The 22,017-nt window shown below is 45.5% G+C and overlaps 2 protein-coding genes across 2 annotated transcripts in view; one reads left to right on the top strand and one right to left on the bottom strand.

The window, feature by feature from the left end:
* Positions 1–22,017, top strand: part of LOC119967569 (grainyhead-like protein 1 homolog) — a 133,915-nt gene that overhangs the window by 91,588 nt on the left and 20,310 nt on the right. The window contains exons 10-11 of the mRNA XM_038800273.1: positions 17,639–17,797; positions 20,024–20,111. Coding sequence (XP_038656201.1) covers positions 17,639–17,797; positions 20,024–20,111 — 247 coding nt within the window. The remainder of the gene's footprint in view (positions 1–17,638; positions 17,798–20,023; positions 20,112–22,017) is intronic.
* On the bottom strand, positions 8,936–10,522 carry LOC119967570 (sestrin-3-like). The gene has a single exon (XM_038800274.1). It carries the CDS (start codon positions 10,480–10,482, stop codon positions 9,385–9,387), a length of 1,098 nt encoding a protein of 365 aa, XP_038656202.1. The 5' UTR covers positions 10,483–10,522; the 3' UTR covers positions 8,936–9,384.

Genomic DNA, 22,017 nt, shown 5'->3' with positions numbered 1-22,017 from the left:
GAATTAATCTCCTGGTTGCGTAAATAACACTGAACCAATTGCCAGGTTGCCCAATGACACTGTCTCTCTCGGAGTTTGTGCCGATGACAATTTGACTCATTCCTGTGTAACAGTTCATGAGTGCCCCCTGCTGGCCAGCTGAAGTGAGAAATCTGCAGTTAGAGGCAGCTTTGGGTTTGAATGAATCTCACCCCTTTATATTTTCTCATTGCAAGTGAAAGTATTTTGAATTACCATAATGTTTTAGCTTTTTGAATAGTCTAACAAAAAAGTAGCATTTTTTTCCCAGATGCCTGTTCTTTATTTACCTGTCACAAATTTCCACTCATGTCCTATTTTGTTGTGTACTGTGCCCAAGATAATTCTAGCTGATGTAATGCAGCAGTTCAGTAAAATATCACTCCTTAGTGGTAAACTTCAGAGAATAAGTGCCTTAAGCATCTAGCGATATTTAGTTGGATGATCAGCCATGATCATAATGAATAGTGGAACAGGCTTCAAGGGCCAAATGGCCTTCACCCGCTCCTGTTTTCTGTGTGTCTATGTTGTACAAAGGAGGCAAGATTGCCTACACAATGTGCTCCAGGTACTTTGTTCCAAGTACTTTTATGCTTTCGCAGAGGGGCAGCAGTCCAAGGAACTTGTTCTTGGGTCACAGTCCCAGAGGTCTTAGTGTGTGCTCAATGTAAAGCTGCACTGAAAAGCAGTTCTACAGTGATTAATTCCCTTTACTGTCTTTTGCTGGCCCAGGCCAGTTTTAGTTCAGTGAAGGTGAGTTTCCAATTAGTTAATAATAAGCTATGTATGACCCACCAGAATGTGATGTTTGGTCAGTACTAGAGAGCAGAGTTTTTTATTTCCTTGTTTTCTTGGCAAAGTAACATCACAATTATAATGCTGCAATACGTATTTTTAGCTGTATTTTATGTTTTTTCCAGTTGGCTGAAATATTATGGGAAAAATGGGATCTGGATATCCAGTGTATGTTCTAACCTTTAAATTCTTAGCTTCAAGTTTGTTTATTAACATCAGCCCAGTTTCCATCTATTAGTTGTATCCTTATGTTTTTATTCTATCAAATTTAAACTAAATATAGTTCTTAAATCTATTAATTGTAACTTTAGGTCCTGAGGCAGAGGGACTGGGTCAACCCAACTAGTTCAGTCAGCTCTTGGTCACTGTAACTTTGAAGATTGGGGATGACCTCCTGACACAGTGTATTCGGGTTTCCATTGGTCTTCTGCCAAAGATGCACGAGCTGATCCAGAAAATCCCTAAGGAAATCCCCACCACATTTTCTCCATTATCAAAGTGTTTTGTTTATCTCCTTCACACTCTTACCATTCTCTGCTCTCCTCCTCACCGGTGCCACTGAAATCTTCACCGTTTGTCAAATCTGGGCTTGACTTTCCCACAACCATCCTGTGGCGCTCCCATAATGTCCTGTTCCCCTTCTCCTCAATTTGCTTCCCACTTTCAAACATGAATTCCAAATGCTTGCCTTTGTTTCCAGCCCCCTTAATAAAATCACCTCAGCAACCTCCTCTCGCCCCATGTGCTCTTAGAACACCAATCTCAGTGGCAGATCTTTCAACGACCTTGGTTTCATATTCTGCAACTGTTTCCTTAAATCATTCTCCCTTGTTACCTCATTTTTTTTCAAACTCTTCCTCAAAACCTACATTTTGACTATGCTGTCATTACTCTTCTCTAGCTCTCCTCTTACTGCCAGTATCTGTCCATTCTTGCCACTGTGAAGCACCTGGTATCATACTATGTTGAATGAGCTATATACATGTTCAATTGTTGATCTTGAATTTTAAAAAATTACACAAACCAGGATGGCCTCTGACAAAGGCTTATTAAGAAAACAACATAAAATGGGCGGCATGGGAGCCAAGTGGTGCTTCACAGGGCCAGGCTCCTAGGTTTGATTCCTGGCTTGGGTCACTGTCTGTGCGGAGTCTGCACGTTCTCCCCGTGTCTGCGTGGGTTTCCTCCGGGTGCTCCGGTTTCCTCCCACAAGTCCCGAAAGATGTGCTGTTAGGTAATTTGGACATTCTGAATTCTCCCTTGGTGTACCCAACCAAACACCGGCGACTTGGGGATTTTCACAGCAACTTCATTGCAGTGTTAATGTAAGCCTACTTGTGATAATTTTTAATTTAATAATAAACTTTATTATCATTTAAACCAACCCATGACAATAAAGACAATGAACATTCTGTTCATTGGATATCAATTGTATTTAATTATATGTGGGTTGAGGGCATTAATTGGTGTTTTACTTGAGGACACTCATTTAAACTGTGGCGTGGTTGAGTTAGGAGGTAACAATGAAGTTAGGAGGCTTGTAATGTTTTTCTGTGAAATTAATATAAGACCGTGTTAAACATTGGATCCAGTAACATCCTTCACCAACTGAGTTTCTAGGGCTGTAACACACTGTTTCTTTAAAAAATACTTGACATTTAGATTTTGAATTATACATGTTTTAGTGAAAACCTACATGATCTGTTTTTGCTTTCGTATGAGATTTCTGCTTTAGACACTTAAATATTCTCTCTGTGCTCTAAATGTTTTTGATAGTCAGATGACCAAGCAATATTAACATTGAATCATATGCTTTAAAAGTAGGTATTAAAGGCCTTACGATCCCAGACCAGACCCCAACAATGGCAAGGATATTGGACCCCAACATTTTAATTCATTTTAAGGCTGTGCGGAAAGAATGATTAATCCCAGGAGCAATTGCATGAAAAATAGGGCTTTGGCATTTTTAAAACAAAACTTTATTATGAATACAATATTAAACTTTGAACTTTACACCCGTAAGAAACAGCTTGCAATTACCCCTTAACACAACTATACAATTTTCTAAAAAAACAAGAAGAAAAGAAGCATGCAGCTCTTAACCCATCTTAAAATTAGCAGGGCATAAGAGTACAACTTGCTTTATAAAACAGTTTGGCTCTGGTTGGAGCCTCTTCAGACTCTGGCTTCAACTAGCTGTTTCAGCCTCTTCCTTGTCTTCAGACAAGAATGCTCTGCTTTAAAATGTTATTACTCTTTTTTTAACTATCCTACTTGGAAATAATTGTGGACTTCGAGTCAGGCAGATCAGAACTCAGCTCCTCTCCGTCTCAAATCTTCTCCAAACTCCCTGCCTTTCTGAGCTCCACCCAGCAATGACCTCATCTTCTCAGGCTGGAAAATAAATAACCTCTACAGATTGCAAAAGCATATTAACTCCCTCGAGACCTCCACAGTAAAACCATCCTCTATTAACCTAGACTAAAAAACACATTCCTTCATCAATTTACAAATAAATAAATAAATTTAGAGTACTCAATTATTTTTTTTCCAATTAAGGAATTAAGGGGCAATTTAGTGTGGCCAATACACCTAACCTGCACATCTTTGGGTTGAGTGGGTGAGGCACATGGGGAGAATGTGCAAACTCCACACAGACATTGACCTGGGGCCAGGATCGAACCCAGGTCCTAGGTTTGACTTTCGTCAATTTTATCTTCTGTTTCCTCGAAGCAAACAGAATCCTTTTTAAAACACTATACCCACAGGCCTTTACCCCTTAAAGCTGCCCAATACTTAGAATCCAATATTCTTAAAGTCTTCCAATCATCGCAATGGATTGAAAGATATTTGGCATGATTTACTGGTCATGCCCCAGAGGCCTTTTCTGGGATTCCTGACGGTCATTACTGCCTGTGAGATCTAATGAGATCTCAAGAGACGTCGTGATCTGGATCCTGCTCATAAAGGGTGGGATCCAGACTTGCATAGTCAAGTGAGATTGAACCAGCACCCAGGAACAATCAACCTTGCTGTCTAGCCGAACTGGTCTCCACAGACGGGGACCAGCAGGAAGGCATGGGGGAAGGGGGGGGGGGGGGTCTTCCAGGTGATCGGTGCTCCTAGGTGGATGGCCTCTGGTCAGGGTGGCACCCTGACACTGCTGATGCCACCTGGGTACAGCCCTGGCACTGCCAAGGTAGCATTTTGCTCTTGCCAGGGATCAGGCCCGGATGTGCCCGGCCCGTGGGATGTGGGATGTTTTGGGGGGGGGGTTTCGAGGACTCCCCAACAGGTGCGTTGGGGCTTTAGGGGTAACGCATCAGGAAGGTCAAGAGATAAAATGGCGACTCGATCTCTTCTAGCATCCGCAACCCCAATCCCTTACAACAGTCTGCTTCCATCTTCACCTACAAAGCGTCTGACTCCCTGTTGCAGTCCTGTACGTTCTCCACATTTGGCACCAATAATAATGCAACAGGTTTGGAAGGGCCAGACCTCTTAACTGCCGCCCTCTCTGAAATACCATTCTCCCAATCCTCGTTACCGTACCTGCCCACGCAAAAGATCTGCTGTTCCATCCCCATAAAGAACGTTTTCAGCAAAAAGACCAGCATGCACTGAAATAGAAAACTCTGGCACAATATTCACCTTAACCACCTGCACCCGGCCTGCCACTGATGGGGAAGGCTGTCCCATCTCAATAGGTTTGGCTTGACCCTACCCGCCCAGACTCATGAAATTCAATGTACTTGAACTGGGCCTAGTCCCGAGGTACCTGCACTCCCAAGGACTTAAAGAAGTGAGTAGATGCCACCCAAAATGGCGAGGCCATCACCTACTTTTGATGCCTATCAAAATGCTTGGCAAACTGCCGCTCAAACTAAACCGCCATCACTTCAGCCAGCGTGTCTGTTGTAATGGGTGCAGTCTCACCTGGTGAGCTTGCCCCCACCATCTCTTCTCCCCCCACCCCCAATAGCACTCCTCACCGAACCCGAGCTCGCCGACGGACTATTGCTTGCATCCTTTCTTCCTGTATTCTTCTTCTGGTATTTCGACATCCTTTGGTTACCACAACTTTACTAACAATTAATCATGTAAAATTCTCCCCAAAATCTGGGTGAAAAGGGCCATAAAACGAAAGCTCTATCGGGGGCCACCCAACGTGCGACCTCCACTTACATCTCATCACCGGAAGCCTAAATCATTTCAATTTAATCGCAAATTTGTGGTATCATTAGCTGGAATGTTGAACCAAGAATACAGAAAAACCTATCTGGCTGTGGGAGATCTAACGGCTGTTGGTACATCCTGTACAATTTGTCTGAGGAACCCTGAAGTCCCAGAACCCAATTTGGGAGACTTCTAATGGGCTGTCAAATAAGGAGAAAGGGTATTGTTGCTGCTGCACAGCATCCAGCTGAGGGCACCACAGACTGCAAGTGGAAATACAAGTCTTCCATGTTTTGAAAGAAATGTCTAAACATGTTTTATGGTTTGAACTATCTGAAGCAGTATTCCATCTACAATAGAAGCAATTAGGAGCACAAAATTGTAAAATAATACTTGTGATCATTTTATCTATTGGTGTCTATATCTAAAGATGTTTTCCATCTTTTTTTAATAAACATTTTATTGAGGTATTTATGGTTTTATAACAGTAACAGAAGAAACAATGTACATACAGATATACACATAGTGCAAAGCCGATTTCCTCCTTCACAGGTCCCACCTTTTCTAGCCTCCTATTTTACACTAAACTACCCCCACGTACTACCCCCACGTGCCCCCTCCCTTCTGCTGATGGTTAATTCTCCCTATAAAAGTCGAATGGCTGCCACCTCCGGACAAACCCTAACATTGACACTCTCAGGGCGAACTTGATTTTCTCCAGACAGAGAAAGTTAGCTATGTCAGATAGCCAGGCCTCTAACTTTGGGGGCTTTGTGTCCCACCAAGCTAATAATACCCGTCTCCGGGCTACCAGGGAAGCAAAGGCCTCTTTCTCCTCCTGGATTCCCGGGTCTTCCAACACTCCAAAAATCGCCACCTCTGGACTCGGTGCCACCTTTGTTTTCAATACTTCAATACATATTTCAATACATGACGTCTGCAAACCCCTGCCAGAATCCCCTAAGCTTCGGGCAGGTCCAGAACATATGGGCATGGGTCGCTGGTCCTCTCGTACCTGTCTTCTACCCCAAAGAACCTACTCATCCGGGCCACTGTCATGTGAGCCCGGTGAACGACCTTAAACTGTAACAGGCTAAGCCTGTCACATGTTGTGGACGCGTTGACTACTCAACGCGTCCGCCCAGAGACCATCCTCCAACTCTCCACCAACTCCTCTTCCCATTGTGTTTCTGCTCCTCCGTCTGCATTTTCTCTAACCCCATAAGCTCCTTATAAATGTCCGAAACCCTCCCTTCTCCCACCCACACTCTGGAAACTGTATCCCCCTTGGTGGTAGGAGCGGGAAGGTTGAGACCTGCATTCGTAGGAAGGTACCTAAATTCATTCACTCCCGTCCGTTCAAATTTCAACTCCAGCTCCCTCAAGCTGGGAAAGCTCTTCTCTATAAACATATCGCCCATCCTCTCAATCCCTGCTCTCTGCCATGTCCGGAACCCTCCGTCTAACCTTGTCGGGCAAACCGGTGATTATTGCAAATTGGGTACCATACCGATGCTCCCTCTGCTCCCACATGGGGCTGTTTAGCTCACTGGGCTAATCGCTGGCTTTGAAGGCAGACCAAGGCAAGCTGGCAGCACGGTTCGATTCCTGTAGCAGCTTCCCCGAACAGGTGCCGGAATGTGGCAACTAGGACTTTTCACAGTAACTTCGTTTGAAGCCTACTTGTGACAATAAGCGATTTTCATTTCATTTCATTTCATGTCTCCTCCATTGCCCTGAGACACTCCGGGTCACTACAGGGCTGGTGGAGTAGCGCCCTCCCCCCGCCCCCATCCACTTCCTAATCATGGCTATATTCACCGCCCAGTAAGAATTACTAAAGTTCGGGAGTGCCAGCCCGCCCTTCCCCCGGCTGTGCTCCAACATCCCTTTTTAACCCACGGGGTCCTACCCACCCATACAAAGCCCGAGATCACCTTGTTGAAAAAGGACCGAGGAATAAAGATGGAGAGACACTGAAACACAAACAGGAATCTTGGGAGAACCATCATTTTCACTGACTGCACCCTCCCAGCCAGTGACAATGGGAGCACAAGCTACCTCTGAAAATCCTCCTTCATTTAGTCTACTGGTCGGGCCAGGTTAAGCTTGTGTAGCCGTTCCCATTCCCGCGCCATCTGTATGCCTAGGTACCAGAAGCTTCCCCCTACCACTCTAAATGGCAGCTCCCCGAATCGCCTCTCCTGCCCCCTTGCCTGGATCGCGAACATCTCGCTTTTTCCCATGTTCAATTTATATCCTGAAAACCAGCCAAAATCCCCCAGAACCCTCACAATTTCTTCCATCCCTTCCAATGGGTCCAATACATATAAGAGCAGATCTCGGCGTATAGCGAGACTCTGTGTTTCACCCCCCGGACCAATCCCTTCCAGCCCTTTGAGGCTCTCAACAGAATTGCCAATGGTTCTATGGCCAGTGCGAATAACAGCGGGGAGAGGGGGCTGAAGTTCCCGAAGGCTGATGAAGACTTGGTACAAGGGCTGGGGGCCCCGATTGGGTTGGAAGAGATAGCAGATGGGCTGAAGGCTATGCAGTCGTTCCCCGGTGCAGCCTAAAATAGCCCGATGTCAGCCTGTTTGTCCGAACACTTGCCACGGGCGCCTGATACAGTCAATGAAGCCCCGCCCAAATCCAAAACACCCCAATACTTCCCACAGATAATCCCATTCCACTCGGTCAAATGCCTTCTCTGCGTCCATTGCGACCACTAGCTCTACGTCCCTACCCTCTGGGGGCATCATGATAATATTCAACAGCCTTCTTACATTGGCCGCCAACTGCCTCCCCTTAACAAATCCCGTCTTGTCCTCCCCAATCACGTCCGGGGCGCAGTCCTCGATCCTTGAGGCCAAGATGTTAGCCAACAATTTGGCGTCTATATTTAGTAGGGGGATCGGTCTGTAGGACCCACATAGTTCCGGGTCCTTATCCCACTTCAGGATCAATGAGATAGTGGCCTGTGACATCGTCGGGGGCAGCCCTCCCCTCTCTCCCTTGCCTCATTGAATGTCCACATCAGCAGTGGCCCCAGTATCCCAGAGAATCTTTTGTAAAACTCCACAGGGTACCCATTCAGTCCCGGGGCTTTACCCGACTGCATAGCCTTCAGCCCATCTTCTATCTCTTCCAACCCAATCAGGGGCCCCCAGCCTTTGTACCAAGTCTTCTTCAGCCTTCAGGAACTTCAGCCCCCCGTAAGAATTGCCTCATTCCCTCCGGCCCAACTGGGGGTTCCGACTCGTACAGTCCGCTGTAGCATTTCTCGAACGCCTTATTGACCCCAGCTGAAGGTCTGACCAGGTTCCCATCTCTGTCCCTTACTCTCCCAATCTCCCTGGCCGCCTCCCGCTTTCTGATCTGCTGCGCAAGCATTCTACTGGCCTTCCCCCCCCCCCCCCCCCCCATATTCCTAGATCGCCCCCCTCGCCTTCCTCAGCTGCTCTACCGCCTTCCCTAGTTAACAAGCCAAACTCTGCCTGTAGCCTCCGTCGTTCCTAGAAGCCCTGCCTCTGGGGTCTCCGCATACCTCCTGTCGACCTGTAGTATTTCGTTTTATCAGTCGGTCCGTCTCTGCTCTGTCTGCCTTCTCCCTGTGGGCCCATAACAATATCAGCTCCCCTCTAATCACCGCCTTCAGCGCCTCCCAGACCACCGCAGCCGAAACTTCCCCCGTATCGTTGACTTCCAGATAGTTCTGGATACGTTTTGCTAGCTGCCCACACACCTCCTGATCCACTAAAAGTCCCATGTCCAGCTTCCAGTGTGGGCGCTGGCTACTCTCCTTGCTCACCTGTAGGCCAACCCAGTGTGAGGCATGATCCAATATCGTGATCACTGAGTACTCGTGTCCACTGTTGCCAATTTTTTTTTTTTTGTAGATCACACGCACACAATACATTTATTGTATCTATCTTTTTAGCTTATAAAGGCAGATGTGCAAATTGAATTCAACTGTAATGCAAATGAGAAAACAACTCACCAGGAAGGGGAGAAAACCCATCCATGCCAGATTTAAAACAATACCTTTGAAATGTTTGTGTTATGATTCAATTCACATTTTGACAGTTACCACGGTCCTCTTTCACCACCATCTCTCACAAACCACTTCACATTACAACTGACTGTAACTGAGAACAATAGCACAGGCAAATCCATTAACAAGGGTCTTTGAATTTGGTGAGTGATCAGTTATGCTAGTACTTTTCAGTGTTAAACGTAGGAACATTTCTATTATTCTACAGTATAAATTGCACATAATAGCTAAGGTTTAGGATAATCCTAGAGCGTGTTCATTATCACAATCCTGATAATTCGGATTCAGCACTCGTTCATCTTCCATTGTAAGCAAAGTTCTTGAACAAAACATCTTCAATTTCAAGTCATGTATTGAGTTATAGCACGCAGAGCATACAGGAGTTCTGCTTGCATATGTGCCTCCATCAACAGCAAATTAACATGGATCTTTTCAGAGTGTTTGAATTGTCGCCAATAGCTATCATACATGCGTTTCGTAGTTCTTTCAGGGTAGCAGGTCACAGTCTTGATATAAACCTTCATGCTTCGTTCTAATAATTGATTGACTTCACCATAATCATAATCATCATACCTTATGCCAAACATGCAATGAACATAGTTCCATATAGCTCTTCTTAACATGGTTGTGTCGACATCTTCATGTATAGCCATAGTGTTGTACGTTAGATGGCGGACCATATGAAACTTTTCATCCAGCAGTTGGCCAATATCAGAATAAAGCCGGTTAACAAGAGAAAAACCATGGTCCTCCCAGGAGTAGTCCTGTGCTCTGAATGTAGGAAGGTGATCATCTCCTCGTCTGGCAAAATCCTTATACCCAAAGCTTGGGTCGTCTACATATCGTGAGGTGTAAGAGGTTGGGATCAACTCATCTTCATAAGCTCCAGTGGCTACCAAAAGGCTCTCTTTCTTCTCTTTTTCAAAACGAGTTGCCATCTCTTCTTGTGACGCTTCTGCCTCTTCATTCTCCTCTTGAAGTCTTTTCATTCTCTCCATAAGAGCCTCCAACTCACTGACCGGATCTGAAGTCCCAGGACTGCTGCACATAAATATGACATCTTCCACGTTGCTCTCGTTACTGGCATCGCAAAGACAGAAATTGCTGATGGCTGCTGTTCTGTCTTGGTCCATCTCTGGATTAATGCCACTTCCAAAGACAAAGCTTGCCAATGCATGATAATGTGCCAACAGGACCACTGCATGTACCAACTCTGCGAGGGACCAGCTGTTCTCCCCAGTTTTAAGCAATTTCTTGATGTGTTCCTTGGTGATCAGCCAGGGTCTGTGTGCAAGGATTTTGTTGACTTCATTGATGTTTTTCAGTTTCTGTGGGACATACTCCAAGCCATTTAGGCACTCCCCATCTCCACCCACCTGCAATAACTCATTTACGTGAGTGTTTACCAGATGGGAGCACTGGTGCCTGGCAGCAGCCATTATTGCCAAGTAATGCCTGTATTCAATGGGGAGTGGTCCATCCATGCGCAGTATGTAATACTGGGTCCGGAGAAACGATTCTAAATATTGAGGGTGTAACCCCATGATTCGTGTGACGTTGTCAAGGCGTCCTGTGGTGGAGTATTCTTCCAGAAATAGCAAGTTGGCATGGCCATCGACAGGATTATCTTGGGCAATCTCTTTCTCTGGTATAAAGGCAGTTGGTCCAGTTGTTGTAGGTTGAGGGACTCTCACATCTTTATCCTTTCGTCCTCAGTTGCTATTTACTCATCTCCAACCTGCCTTTTTGCTCTATGCTGTTGTCTCCCAAATTCATGTTGATCATTCCTAGAGCTTGGTGTTTGAATCAGGTTTCCACCCTGGCAGTCCACTGTTGCCAATTTAATGGAATACTATCCCACCAGCGTCACCAATAATGTTGCTCTTTAGAGTCAGCAATATGATACTGAGGCTCTTGTTATGATATGATGTTATGTCCCAACAGCGTCGCCAATACTGTGGGTGTTTCTATTTCTCTTACTGAACCACAAGGCTTTCCACATATCGGTCAAATGACCACACAACCAGTTAGTCAGTTAAAGTTCAAAGATGGTTTATTTACACACAAGGGTTACTTTGACATGCAAGCACAATATACTACAAGTTAAACTACACCTATCAGCTACAATAACCTATACTTAACTTCAGGATGACCGGCATTGTGCAAGTGGATAAGGCCTTTATCTTGATCTCATGTGGCTGGTTTGAAGAAGTGGCTCTGTCTCATCCGTCAGGTAGCGATCGTTGGTCTTGAATTTGGCTGTCTGGTCGTTATGCTGCAGTTGGGCTGGCACAGGCTGGATCCTAAAGAGGCTGGCACAGGCCGGGCCCAAAAGAGACAGAACACATGGCTGTGTCCCCTTTTATCCCTCTGGGATTTCACGCTCTTTGGGGCGGTCCTTAATCTTGGACCCAATAATTCGACAGGCTTTGATCACTGCCTTCGATTTTGGCCAATAAAGGGGAGGGTGCCTTGGTGGCTGGGCGGATCCTTAGCGGTCATTCACCTTGGCGGTTAGGCTCTCTGAGTAAAGGGAATGGCGCCGATCAGTCTGTGTCTATTGGTTTTTTGAGTGCAGTCCTATTGTTCTGGGGAAATGGGCCATTAAAATGCAAACGAGCGGGGGTTTCGATCAGGTCTAGCTACCTGCGTTTCAAATACATAGAAGCTCTGTATCTGTCTGAGTCATGGGTTGGCCACAATTCCCATGGTCCTTTGCAGGTGGCAATCTCAGATGGCTACACCACTACCCTCGTCAGTAGAGCCCTGCCACGGATAAAAAAAGTCAATCCGGGAGTACACTTTATGCACGTGCAAGTAGAAGGAAAAATCCTTCACTCTCGGCCGCCCAAATCTCCATGGGTCCACCCCCCATCTGCTCCATAAAACCCTTTAGCTCCTTTGCCATTGCTGGAACCCTGCCCGTCCTTGAGCTAGATAGGTCTAGCCCTGGGTTAATGACTGTCGTCCTCTTCTCCCCCCCCCCCCCCCCCCCCCCCCCCCCTCCATAACCAGCTTATGCGAATCCAGGTCCGGGATCTTCCCCAACCTCCTCCTTATGAACTTCACATCATCCCAATTCGGTGCGTATACATTCACAACTACCACCGGCAGCCCCTCCAGCTTTCCATTGACCATTATGTATCGACCCCCCATGCAGGCCACTATTCTTCCATCTTCGAATGACACTCGCATATTAATCAGGATCGCGACCACTCCGGCCTTCGAGTCCAGCCCCGAGTGGAAAACCTGCCCAACCCATCCCTTCCTTAGTCTGACCGGGTCAGTTACTTTAAGGTGAGTCTCCTGCAACATTGCCACGTCTGCCTTCGGTCCCCTCAAATGCGCGAGCACGCGTGCCCTCTTAACCGGCCCATTTAGCCCTCTTACATTCCATGTGATCAGCCTGGTTGGGGGGCTTCTCATCTCCGCCCCCTCCCCTGCCGATCAGCCATCACCTTTCTTGGGCCAGTCTCCAGCCTGCGCCCCACCCATCTGCAGGCCCGACCCCAGGAAGCCTCCGTCTCCAACCCCCCTATTGTCCCACAGCAAAAGTCCTTCCCTCTCAGCAGAACATTTCCCCCCGCTCTTCTCCCCCTAGTAACAGCACCATACACACAACCCCCTCCAGTAAGCATACCATCTGCTCACCCCCAACTGCGCTTCCGTGAGCTAGCCCGCCCAGCTAGCTTGGTGGCCCCCGCCCATGGCACCAGACATTTTCCCACCAATATCCCCCCCCCCCCGCCTCGGACACACATATGCAAATATAAACAATCCTAACCCAATTACCCAAAAGAAACACACAAAGAAAATCAAAAAGAAGATCAAACATCTAACATTCACACTTCCATCCCCCATTAGTGCAAATACACATTTTAACTTGAGCAGTTTGTCTGCAGACCCCAACTCAATACAAAAGGCATTACAAGTAACATCCAAAGACAAAAACTTTTCTTTTTAAAAAAAAAATTAACTGAAAAGAGAGAAAAAACCCCACATGAACAGTGCAGCAAAGTTCAGTCCAAACACCTCAGTCCGATACCAGCCCTTTCTTTCTCACGAAGTCCATCGCTTCCTCAGACGACTCAAAGTAGTAATGTTGCTCTTCGTGCATAACCCAAAGATGGGCCGGGTGCAGTAGTCCAAACTTTATATTCTTCTTAAAAAGGGCCTATTTTATCTGGTTGAAACCTGCTCTTCTCCTGGCCACGTCCGTGCTCAGATCCTGATATATACGCAGGACACTGTTCTCCCATTTACAGCTCCGCATTTGCCAGGCCCACCGTAGAATGCACTGCTTGTCCAGGTACCTGTGGAATTGCTTTCGCAGGCACCCCCCCCCCCCCCCCCCCCCGGCGGCTTCCTCGCTAGCGCTCTGTGCACCCTGTCCACCTTCAAGGTCGACAGGGCGCACAGGCCAGAACTTTGGTCCTCCGCCATGATTTTTCCCGTTGCAGCCTCGGTCTAAGCCTTCTCCGTTCGCCTATTTCTTCCTTTGCGAGCACTCCTGGTCCGCTTCTCCATGCACTGATGTCGGATTCCTCTTCACAATGGCATTTAACATCAAGTTTCCACTTCAGATCCGGCAAAAAATCGGGGGGAAAGGTGCAAAGTTCCGACCCTAGCGTGAGCCACCAAATGTGCGACCTACTCCTTCATAGCCGCCACCGGAAGCCCCTTTTCCATCTTTATTGATACTATTTACATTCAGTTTGCATGCCACTATCTCTGCTAGCAATAATTGTGCATGGAATATTTGATGGGGTTGGTTTAAATGATAATTTTTCCTTTAATAATAATCTTTATTGGGGCAGCACGGTGGCGCAGTGGGTTAGCCCTGTTGCCTCATGGCGCCGAGGTCCCAGGTTCGAATCCCGGCTCTGGGTCACTGTCTGTGTGGAGTTTGCACATTCTCCCCGTGTTTGCATGGGTTTCGCCCCCACAACCCAAAGATGTGCAGAGTAGGTGGATTGGCCACGCACTAAATTGCCCCTTAATTGGAAAAATGAATTGGGTATTCTAAATTTATAAAAAAAAAGAAGAATAATAATCTTTATTGTCACAAGTAGACTTACATTAACACTTCAATAAAGTTACTGTGAGGGCAGCACGGTGGCCTAGTGGTTAGCACAGCTGCCTCACGGCGCTGAGGTCCCAGGTTCGATCCCGGCTCAGGGTCACTGTCCGTGTGGAGTTTGCACATTCTCCCCGTGTCTGTGTGGGTTTCGCCCCCACAACCCAAAATGTGTAGAGTCGGTGGATTGGTCACACTAAATTGGCCCTTAATTGGAAAAAATAATTGGGTACTCTAAAATTTAAAAAAAAAAATAAATAAATAAAAATAAAGTTACTGTGAAAATCCCCTAGTCGCCACATTCCGGTGCCTGTTCGGGTACACGGGTGAATTGGACATTCTGAATTCTCCCTCTAACGTCTTTCGGGACTTGTGGGGGAAAACACCCAGTGAAAACTCACGCAGACACAGGGATAAGGTGTAGACTTCACACAGAAAGTGACCCAAGCCGGGAATCGAATCTGGGACCCTGACGCTGTGAAGCAACATTGCTAACTACTGTGCTAACATGCTGTCCACTTGTAATAGTTTTTCTCCTGCTAGTTTTCTCCTACTTTGTACCACAGCTATGATATTAAGTTAAGGATATGGACATTGACAAACCTGAAGACTGTGATTGTAGCTGCTACATTTCCATCACTGCCCTACATTGGAGTTTTAAAATTATTATTCATTCTTGGGATCTTGGCCTTACTGGCAAGCCCCCATTTATTGCCCTAGTTTCTTTGAGGTGTTGATGCTGGGCCCTCGCCTTGAAATGCTGGAATCCTTGTTTTGATGGTGGTCCATCAGTGATGTTGGGTAGGTGAGCACCTTTAAAATATGTGGACTCCTGTGGAACTCCTGCAGTGATGGGACTAGATTGGCTTCTTACACCCAAAACCACTTTTCTTTGCAACAGGTATGACTGCAGCCGCTGGTTGTATCCTTTAATTTCCATTGACACCAACTCTGCTAGGGCTCCTTGGCAACATACTAGCTCAATTGCTGGCTTGATATTGCAGGAAGCAACTTTCACTCTGACATTTAGCTCTTGTGTTTGTTGATGACTCATTGGGGAGAGGTTAATGAGATACTAATGGGCCAAGTTAGATTAATTCTGCTTTTTGAGGCTCAGATGTATCTGGGTAATCTTCCATTTTGTTAGATAAAATGCAGGGTAATTGTCCACATTGCAAGTTGGATGTGGAAGAATCTTTTTTTATAATAAATTTAGCATACCCAATTATTTTTTTTCCAATTAAGGGGCAATTTAGCATGGCCAATCCACCTAAATTGCACATCTTTGGGTTGTGAGGGTGAAACCCACGCAGGCACGGGGAGAACGTGCAAACTCCACACGGACAGTGACCCAGGGCCGGGATTCGAACCCAGGTCCTCAGCGCCGTAGGCAGCAGTGCTAACCACTGTGCCACCGTGCTCCCTTCAAACAGGCACGGGGAGAACGTGCAAACTCCACACGGACAGTGACCCAGGGCCGGGATTCGAACCCAGGTCCTCAGCGCCGTAGGCAGCAATGCTAACCACTGTGCCACCGTGCTGCCATGGATGTGGAAGAATCTTCCATGTTGTCAGGTAGAAACTTTGGGTGGGGGTTGCAGTTGAGAGGAGTGGTGATGAAGGAAGTTGAACCCTAAATGTCCTTGTTAGAATGGTCGACAGGGGGCAGCACAGTGGCGCAGTGGTTAGCATTGCTGCCTACGGCGCTGAGGACCCGGGTTCGAATCGCGGCTCTGGGTCACTGTCCGTGTGGAGTTTGCACGTTATCCCTGTGTCTGCATGGGTTTCACCCCCACAACCCAAAAGATGTGCAGGATAGGTGGATTGGCCACGCTAAATTACCCCTTAATTGGGAAAAAAAATAATTGGGTACTCTAAATTTATTTTTTAAAAAGAAAAAAAAAGAATAGTCGACAGAAAGAGGAGATGGGGTAGCTGGGTTGATTCTGTTGAGCTGAGGAACAACAAATGACACAGTGATTATGAGAAGGTAGAGCAAAAAGGAACTCCTGAGAAGTGCAAGTGTGGGTTGGGGTACAAAAGGTGTTCTATTTTGTTATTTTCAAGAGTCAGATGATTGCAAATTCAAAAGGAGAAAAGGGTGCTGATTGGTTGCCAAGGGAACTCTGATTGGCCAAGGTGTTGCCATGGAACACCTTGGCATGGAAAAAGCATTGGGGAACAATTGGCTGCCAAAGTTCTCTTCTATTTCAGAGAGGCTCCAGGCTTGAACATAGTCTTTTTACTTGCAGAGAACGGGACCCTGTGTAGCAAGTGTAAATAAACCATGTTAAGAAGTTGACTGATTATCTTACATTGGTTGCGAGTGCATTCAAAATTGTTTAACAACTGTTGCCCAATCACAGAGTCACACCTAATAGTAGATATCTTGATTTGGGTTTTGCAAGTGTTTGTACTGGTTGAGTACAGTGTACTCTGCTTATTACAAGCAACCAAAGTAACATGATGTTTAATTAATCCATCCATGATTGGAATGTACAGCCTACATACCTGGCATCACATCAGCACTGAAATTCATACATATGTTGTTCAATTGTGTGGTAGGCAAAACTCTAAATGTGTAAACAGTGCAAACACCAAATGTGATCATTAGTTAAATGGGGAAACAGTGGCTTGTGGTAATATCACTGGGCTCGTAATCCAGAGGCCCAGGCTAATGCCCTGGATTAGCAATGACAACAATGTTCAACAATGACAATTGGAATTTAAAATCGATCAATAAATCTGGAATTGAGAGCTAGTCTCAGTGGTGACCATGACAACTTTCATTGATTGCTCACAAATGTCCTTGAGGGAAGGAAATCTGCCATCCTAACCTGGTGTGGCCTACATGCAAATGCAGGTCAACAGTTGACTCTTAATTGCCCTCTGCAATGGCCTAGCAAGTAACTGAGTTCAAGGTCAATTAGTGATGGGCAACAAAGCGGGCCTTCGGCATCACGGTGGCGCAGTGGTTGGCACTGCAGACTCACGGCACTGAGGTCCCAGGTTCAATCCTGTCTCTCTGTCATGTCTCCCCATGTTTGCATGGGTTTTGCCCCCACAACCCAAAAATGTGCAGGTTAGGTGGATTGGCCACGCTAAATTGCCCCTTAATTGGAAAACATTAATTGGGTACTCTAAATTTATTTTAAAAACACAAAGCTGGCCTTGCCAGTGATGCCAGCATCCTGTAAGATAATATTTTTAAATCCAAGGGACATACAGCTCATAAATTAAAGTGTGCTGAAAAATGATTTGCACATCTGATCTAGAGATTGAAGGGCCAATTTTGTAGCACACGGCTCATAATACAGTCTCACTGGTGATGAACATGGTGTGCAATCTTCATCAATAGTCTCTTCTAGTGAAGCTGTATGTTGGAAATGGAACTTTGCAAAATTAACCTCCTTTTTCCATTTTGCAGTATGGTTTTGAAATTATAAGTGCCACACGCTAACGAGTATTTTTCCGCTTTGCCACTTTATCACTAAATTAGTGACTGCTTCCTCTTACAGATTTTCATCTCAGTCAACTGTCTCAGCACCGACTTCTCATCTCAGAAGGGAGTCAAAGGACTACCGTTGAGCATCCAGATTGATACATACAGTTACAACACCCGCAGCAACAAACCCATCCACAGGGCCTATTGTCAAATTAAAGTCTTCTGTGACAAGGTATGCTGGTGGATTAAGGGGCATAATTCTGTCCTTCCATTATCTATTTTTGGCAAAAATAGATCACAAACTCAGACAATGTGGCACCAAGTTCTAAATTGTTGTAACCTTTATGCTAGAGGCATAAATTTGTAAGTGCAGCACTTCGGCCTTCCAAGCCTGTGCTGATTATGATGCCCTAGCTGAAAAAACTACCTTCTGCCCTTACTCAGTCCATAATCCCTCTTTCCTCCCGATTCGTGTACCCATCCAGATGCCTCTTAAACGTTGCTGATGTGCCTGCTCCCACCACATTCTCTGGCAGCGCATTCCAAGCAATGTCTAATGTAAAAGGAGTAAGGGAATGATTGCATTGCTTATGAGGCAGCAACATTACTTCCTCCACCATTTTATACTTTGTGATTGGAAGTATTTGCCGTGATGTTCAGCCAACAATTTAGTTCCCGGCCCTTCTTGCACCTGGGATTGCATGGGGAAGTGGAGGGGCACTTTCTCTTCCATAGTTTTTAATGGAACATCTTGCCTCATCACCTTGCTAAATTGCACCTTATGGTGGCTGAATCAGCATGACCTGTACAACTGTGACTACACTTATACTTCTAAACAATGCCTCATTGGCTGTACTGCAATATGGGATCACCTGAGATTGTCAGAAGTATGATACAAATGCAATTTTTTATCTTTATAAAAAACTTTTTGCACAAAATAAGTTTTGCAGGGGACAGCACTGTGACGCAGTGGTTAGCACCGTTGCCTTACGGCACCGAGGTCCCAGGTTCAATCCCGGCCCTGGGTCACTGTCCGTGTGGAGTTTGCACATTCCCCCCCGTGTTTGCGTGGGTTTCACCCTTGAAACCCAAAGATGTGCAGGTTAGAACATAGAACATAGAACAGTACAGAACAGGCCCTTCGGCCCTCGATGTTGTGCCGAGCAATGATCACCCTACCCAAACCCACGCATCCACCCTATACCCGTAACCCAACAACTCCCCCCCCTTAACCTTCCTATTAGGACACTATGGGCAATTTAGCATGGCCAATCCACCTAACCCGCACATCTTTGGACTGTGGGGGGAAACCCACGCACCCGGAGGAAACCCACGCACACACGTGGGAGGACGTGCAGACTCCACACAGACAGTGACCCAGCCGGGAATCGAACCTGGGACCCTGGAGCTGTGAAGCATTTATGCTAACTACCATGCTACCGCGTTAGGTGGATTGGCCACACTAAAATTGCTCCTTAATTGGAAAAAATGAATTGGGTACTCTAAATTAAAAAAAAAAAATAAAAAATAAGTTTTGCAGATTGCAAAATATCAGGGCAGTTAAGCAACAGTATGGGCATTTATGCCTGGAAACTTATAGAAAATTACAACTTTGCTGTGTACATTGCCCACAGTGTTGTGTAGCAGAGAAAATGGCACCTCTTCTCTCTGTAGACGATGTGTGATGATCAAAGTAGAATTTACCATATTTGCACCCCTATACAATTGAAAACTGAATGATAAATGCAACTAAATGTAAAGAGAATAGCAGTGCCAGTTTCTAAATATCACCCTTCTTTGGGTAGCAGTCTCATAAAAGGAAAATTTAGCATTATTTAAAAGATAATGCAGTTAATTTTGACTTGTGAATGTGTAAAACAGTGATACCTGACTGGTCACCTATTATACCACTTGTCAATGGAAAATTGAGAGAAGTGTAAAATGTGTACTTTATCCAGTGGCCCAAAGTTAAAATGACCTCCAAACAAGTGAGCACATTATTCATCAACTAGTGTCTCTGCCTTGTTCTTAAGACATGGATTACAATTTTCTCCCCCTGGTTTGTTTTGCACAGATTCATTAGGGGAGAGGTAGATTTCTCCATGCAAAGGTTGGATATTATTTACGGTATAAGCAATGGGTATACTGCCTTTTATTTGCTTGCTATTTTAACAAACTGGTACCATACTGAGGGTTCTTTCCAGTGAACACCCAATCAGAACTTTATTACGAATAATTCAGATAGAGGAAGGAAGGCAGCTCCTTGGGGCTAAGTAGCTGGTGTTGCTGAACTCTTGTATGGAGGGGTATGTGCTACTATAAAACTATGTACAAGGAGTTATATCGGTGGCCATGTTACTAAGATTATTTGCTTACAATATTTTTATTTGGACACAATGTAAAGAATCTTGGATGCTGTAGTGAAATTTTGTTTTGCTGCCTGACATTGATTTTACAGGGTGCAGAACGAAAGATACGTGATGAGGAGCGTAAACAGTCTCGTAAAAAGTCCAAACCCAATGAAAGCAGTTCCCATCTAAACACCTGTGAGTATCGAGTATATAAAAGTTGCAAAACCAGGTGAATGCCTGTGGCTATGTAAAGAGTAAAATAAAATGTCCCATGTTGGATTATGCAGAGATATTTGAGGTTACAGATTAACCTATGGGTTTATATAACTTTATATTTTTCTAAGTGACATTAATCAGTTTTTCAAATAAGAACAATTTGTAAATTTTGCAAATACCTTTTTCCAGATTGACCTGTAGATTAGCTGTATTTTTCAATGAAAAAGAGGGGAACATTTTCAAAAAATGATCCCTGCCAAAATTGTGGGAACTGTAGTGGGTCACAGTTTCCATGGTCTTTGCCAAGACTCTTTAACTGAAACAAGGCACAAGCATCCTTTCTCCATGATTACATGCCAGATTTGTCAAAAGGAAAGATTTCTAATTAAAGGGACCTGAGAATGGGTTACCAGGGCGACAGGAAACCTGGGATGGCTGCAACCCCCTTTATCCATCCACCCACCACTTCCACTAGATCTCTCACTCTGTACTGGAGACTGCTGTGAGATCTGGGGGGATGCAATTAGATGATCTTTTACAATGGTTCCTGGAAGAGGCCAGCCTCTGCAACCAAGCTGGCACGTGTCGAAATAGTCCTGGAGGTTGGCAGCAGAAATGGGATACCTCCAGCCAGGAGATAGTGCATCAAGAGGATCCAGGATCTGAGGGCAGGAAAAGTGAGTAGCAATGAGGTTCAAGTGCGAAAGCCCCACACACTGTCTTACTCAACATTCTCCAACACAGCACACCTCAAAACAGCAAACTTGCAGTTGCACTCATTCCCCTATCACCAAACACTTTACATCTGAACAGCCAGAACTTGTACTTACCGCCCATCCTATTATCCATGCACCCTGGCCTCACAGATGCCCAGCACAAATGTTGCACTTCCCTCCAATCCATATAAGCCATTACAATCACAACCATACTGACCTGCTGTAAGAAGCACCTTCACAGCTACAGGCAATGCGTGTCTATTTGTCTACTGGGAAATAGATCTTGTCTCAAGAGTCTTTGAAATCCTGACTTTTGTGCTCTTGCATGCGCTCTCTTGTGCGCACGTTCTCAGTGGTGGTGCTGCTCTTTCAGCAGAGGTGCAATTTAGAGCTGCCTAGGCTGCTCCCATGCTGTGGTGAAGACTGGCAGCAAGGAAACACAGCTGAAGGCGGGTGAAGTGCGGGACAGGTGAAGTTACTTCTAAGTAGTTGGCAGTCACCAGTCAAGCATAAAGCACTCTGAGAATGAGTGCTGTGAACAGCAGCCTCTCATCCGGTCATGGCTAGAGCTCTTAGTTTCACTAAAGAAACTCTTCCTTCTGTGCAGTCACCTTGGAGACCCTAGCAAGTTGCTCAGGGAACTTAAAACTTAATTACCTATAAAAATATTTTAATGACTGACCCACAAATTACACAGCAGTTCCCCGCTTGCCTTCAATCCCATCTGGGTGAAGCCTGGAAGTGAAGAGGATAATGTCAGGATCCTGACCTGACGTCACTTTTGGGGGATTTGAATCCCTGCACAAACCTTATGTCAGAATGTCCCTGATACTTTTGGTTTCTCCGTCATGTGGAATAATTGGTGATATCGGATATTTCACATGTAGAAGTATAAATGGTGGTGTAGCCGGGGTTCCAGTGTGGAGCTGTAGGTTTCAGATGTGTAATGGTCCAAGCATAAAGATATGTTCTATTATTTGTAAAGAAGTGCTGTTACCATCTTATACCAACCAACTTCTGAATAATGATCAGTTATGATCGCTGAATGGAAGGCAGCTAACATTTAATCAGCTGGTTGGCTTTTTTTTCAAAAAAATAAAAAACCTCAACCATGTCGCTCAGTTCAAATCCCAACCCATGCAATACACCACTGTCCATTGCACAATCCT

The sequence above is a fragment of the Scyliorhinus canicula genome, chromosome 6, assembly GCF_902713615.1.
Source record: "Scyliorhinus canicula chromosome 6, sScyCan1.1, whole genome shotgun sequence".
Lineage (NCBI taxonomy): Eukaryota > Metazoa > Chordata > Chondrichthyes > Carcharhiniformes > Scyliorhinidae > Scyliorhinus > Scyliorhinus canicula.
Note: the sequence above shows the minus strand (reverse complement) of the source record. Positions and strands in the feature narration are given on the sequence as shown.

Excerpts from the sequence above, each read along its gene's own strand:
- LOC119967570 (XM_038800274.1), bottom strand. The coding sequence starts at position 10,482 with ATGGCTGCTGCCAGGCACCAGTGCTCCCATCTGGTAAACACTCACGTA.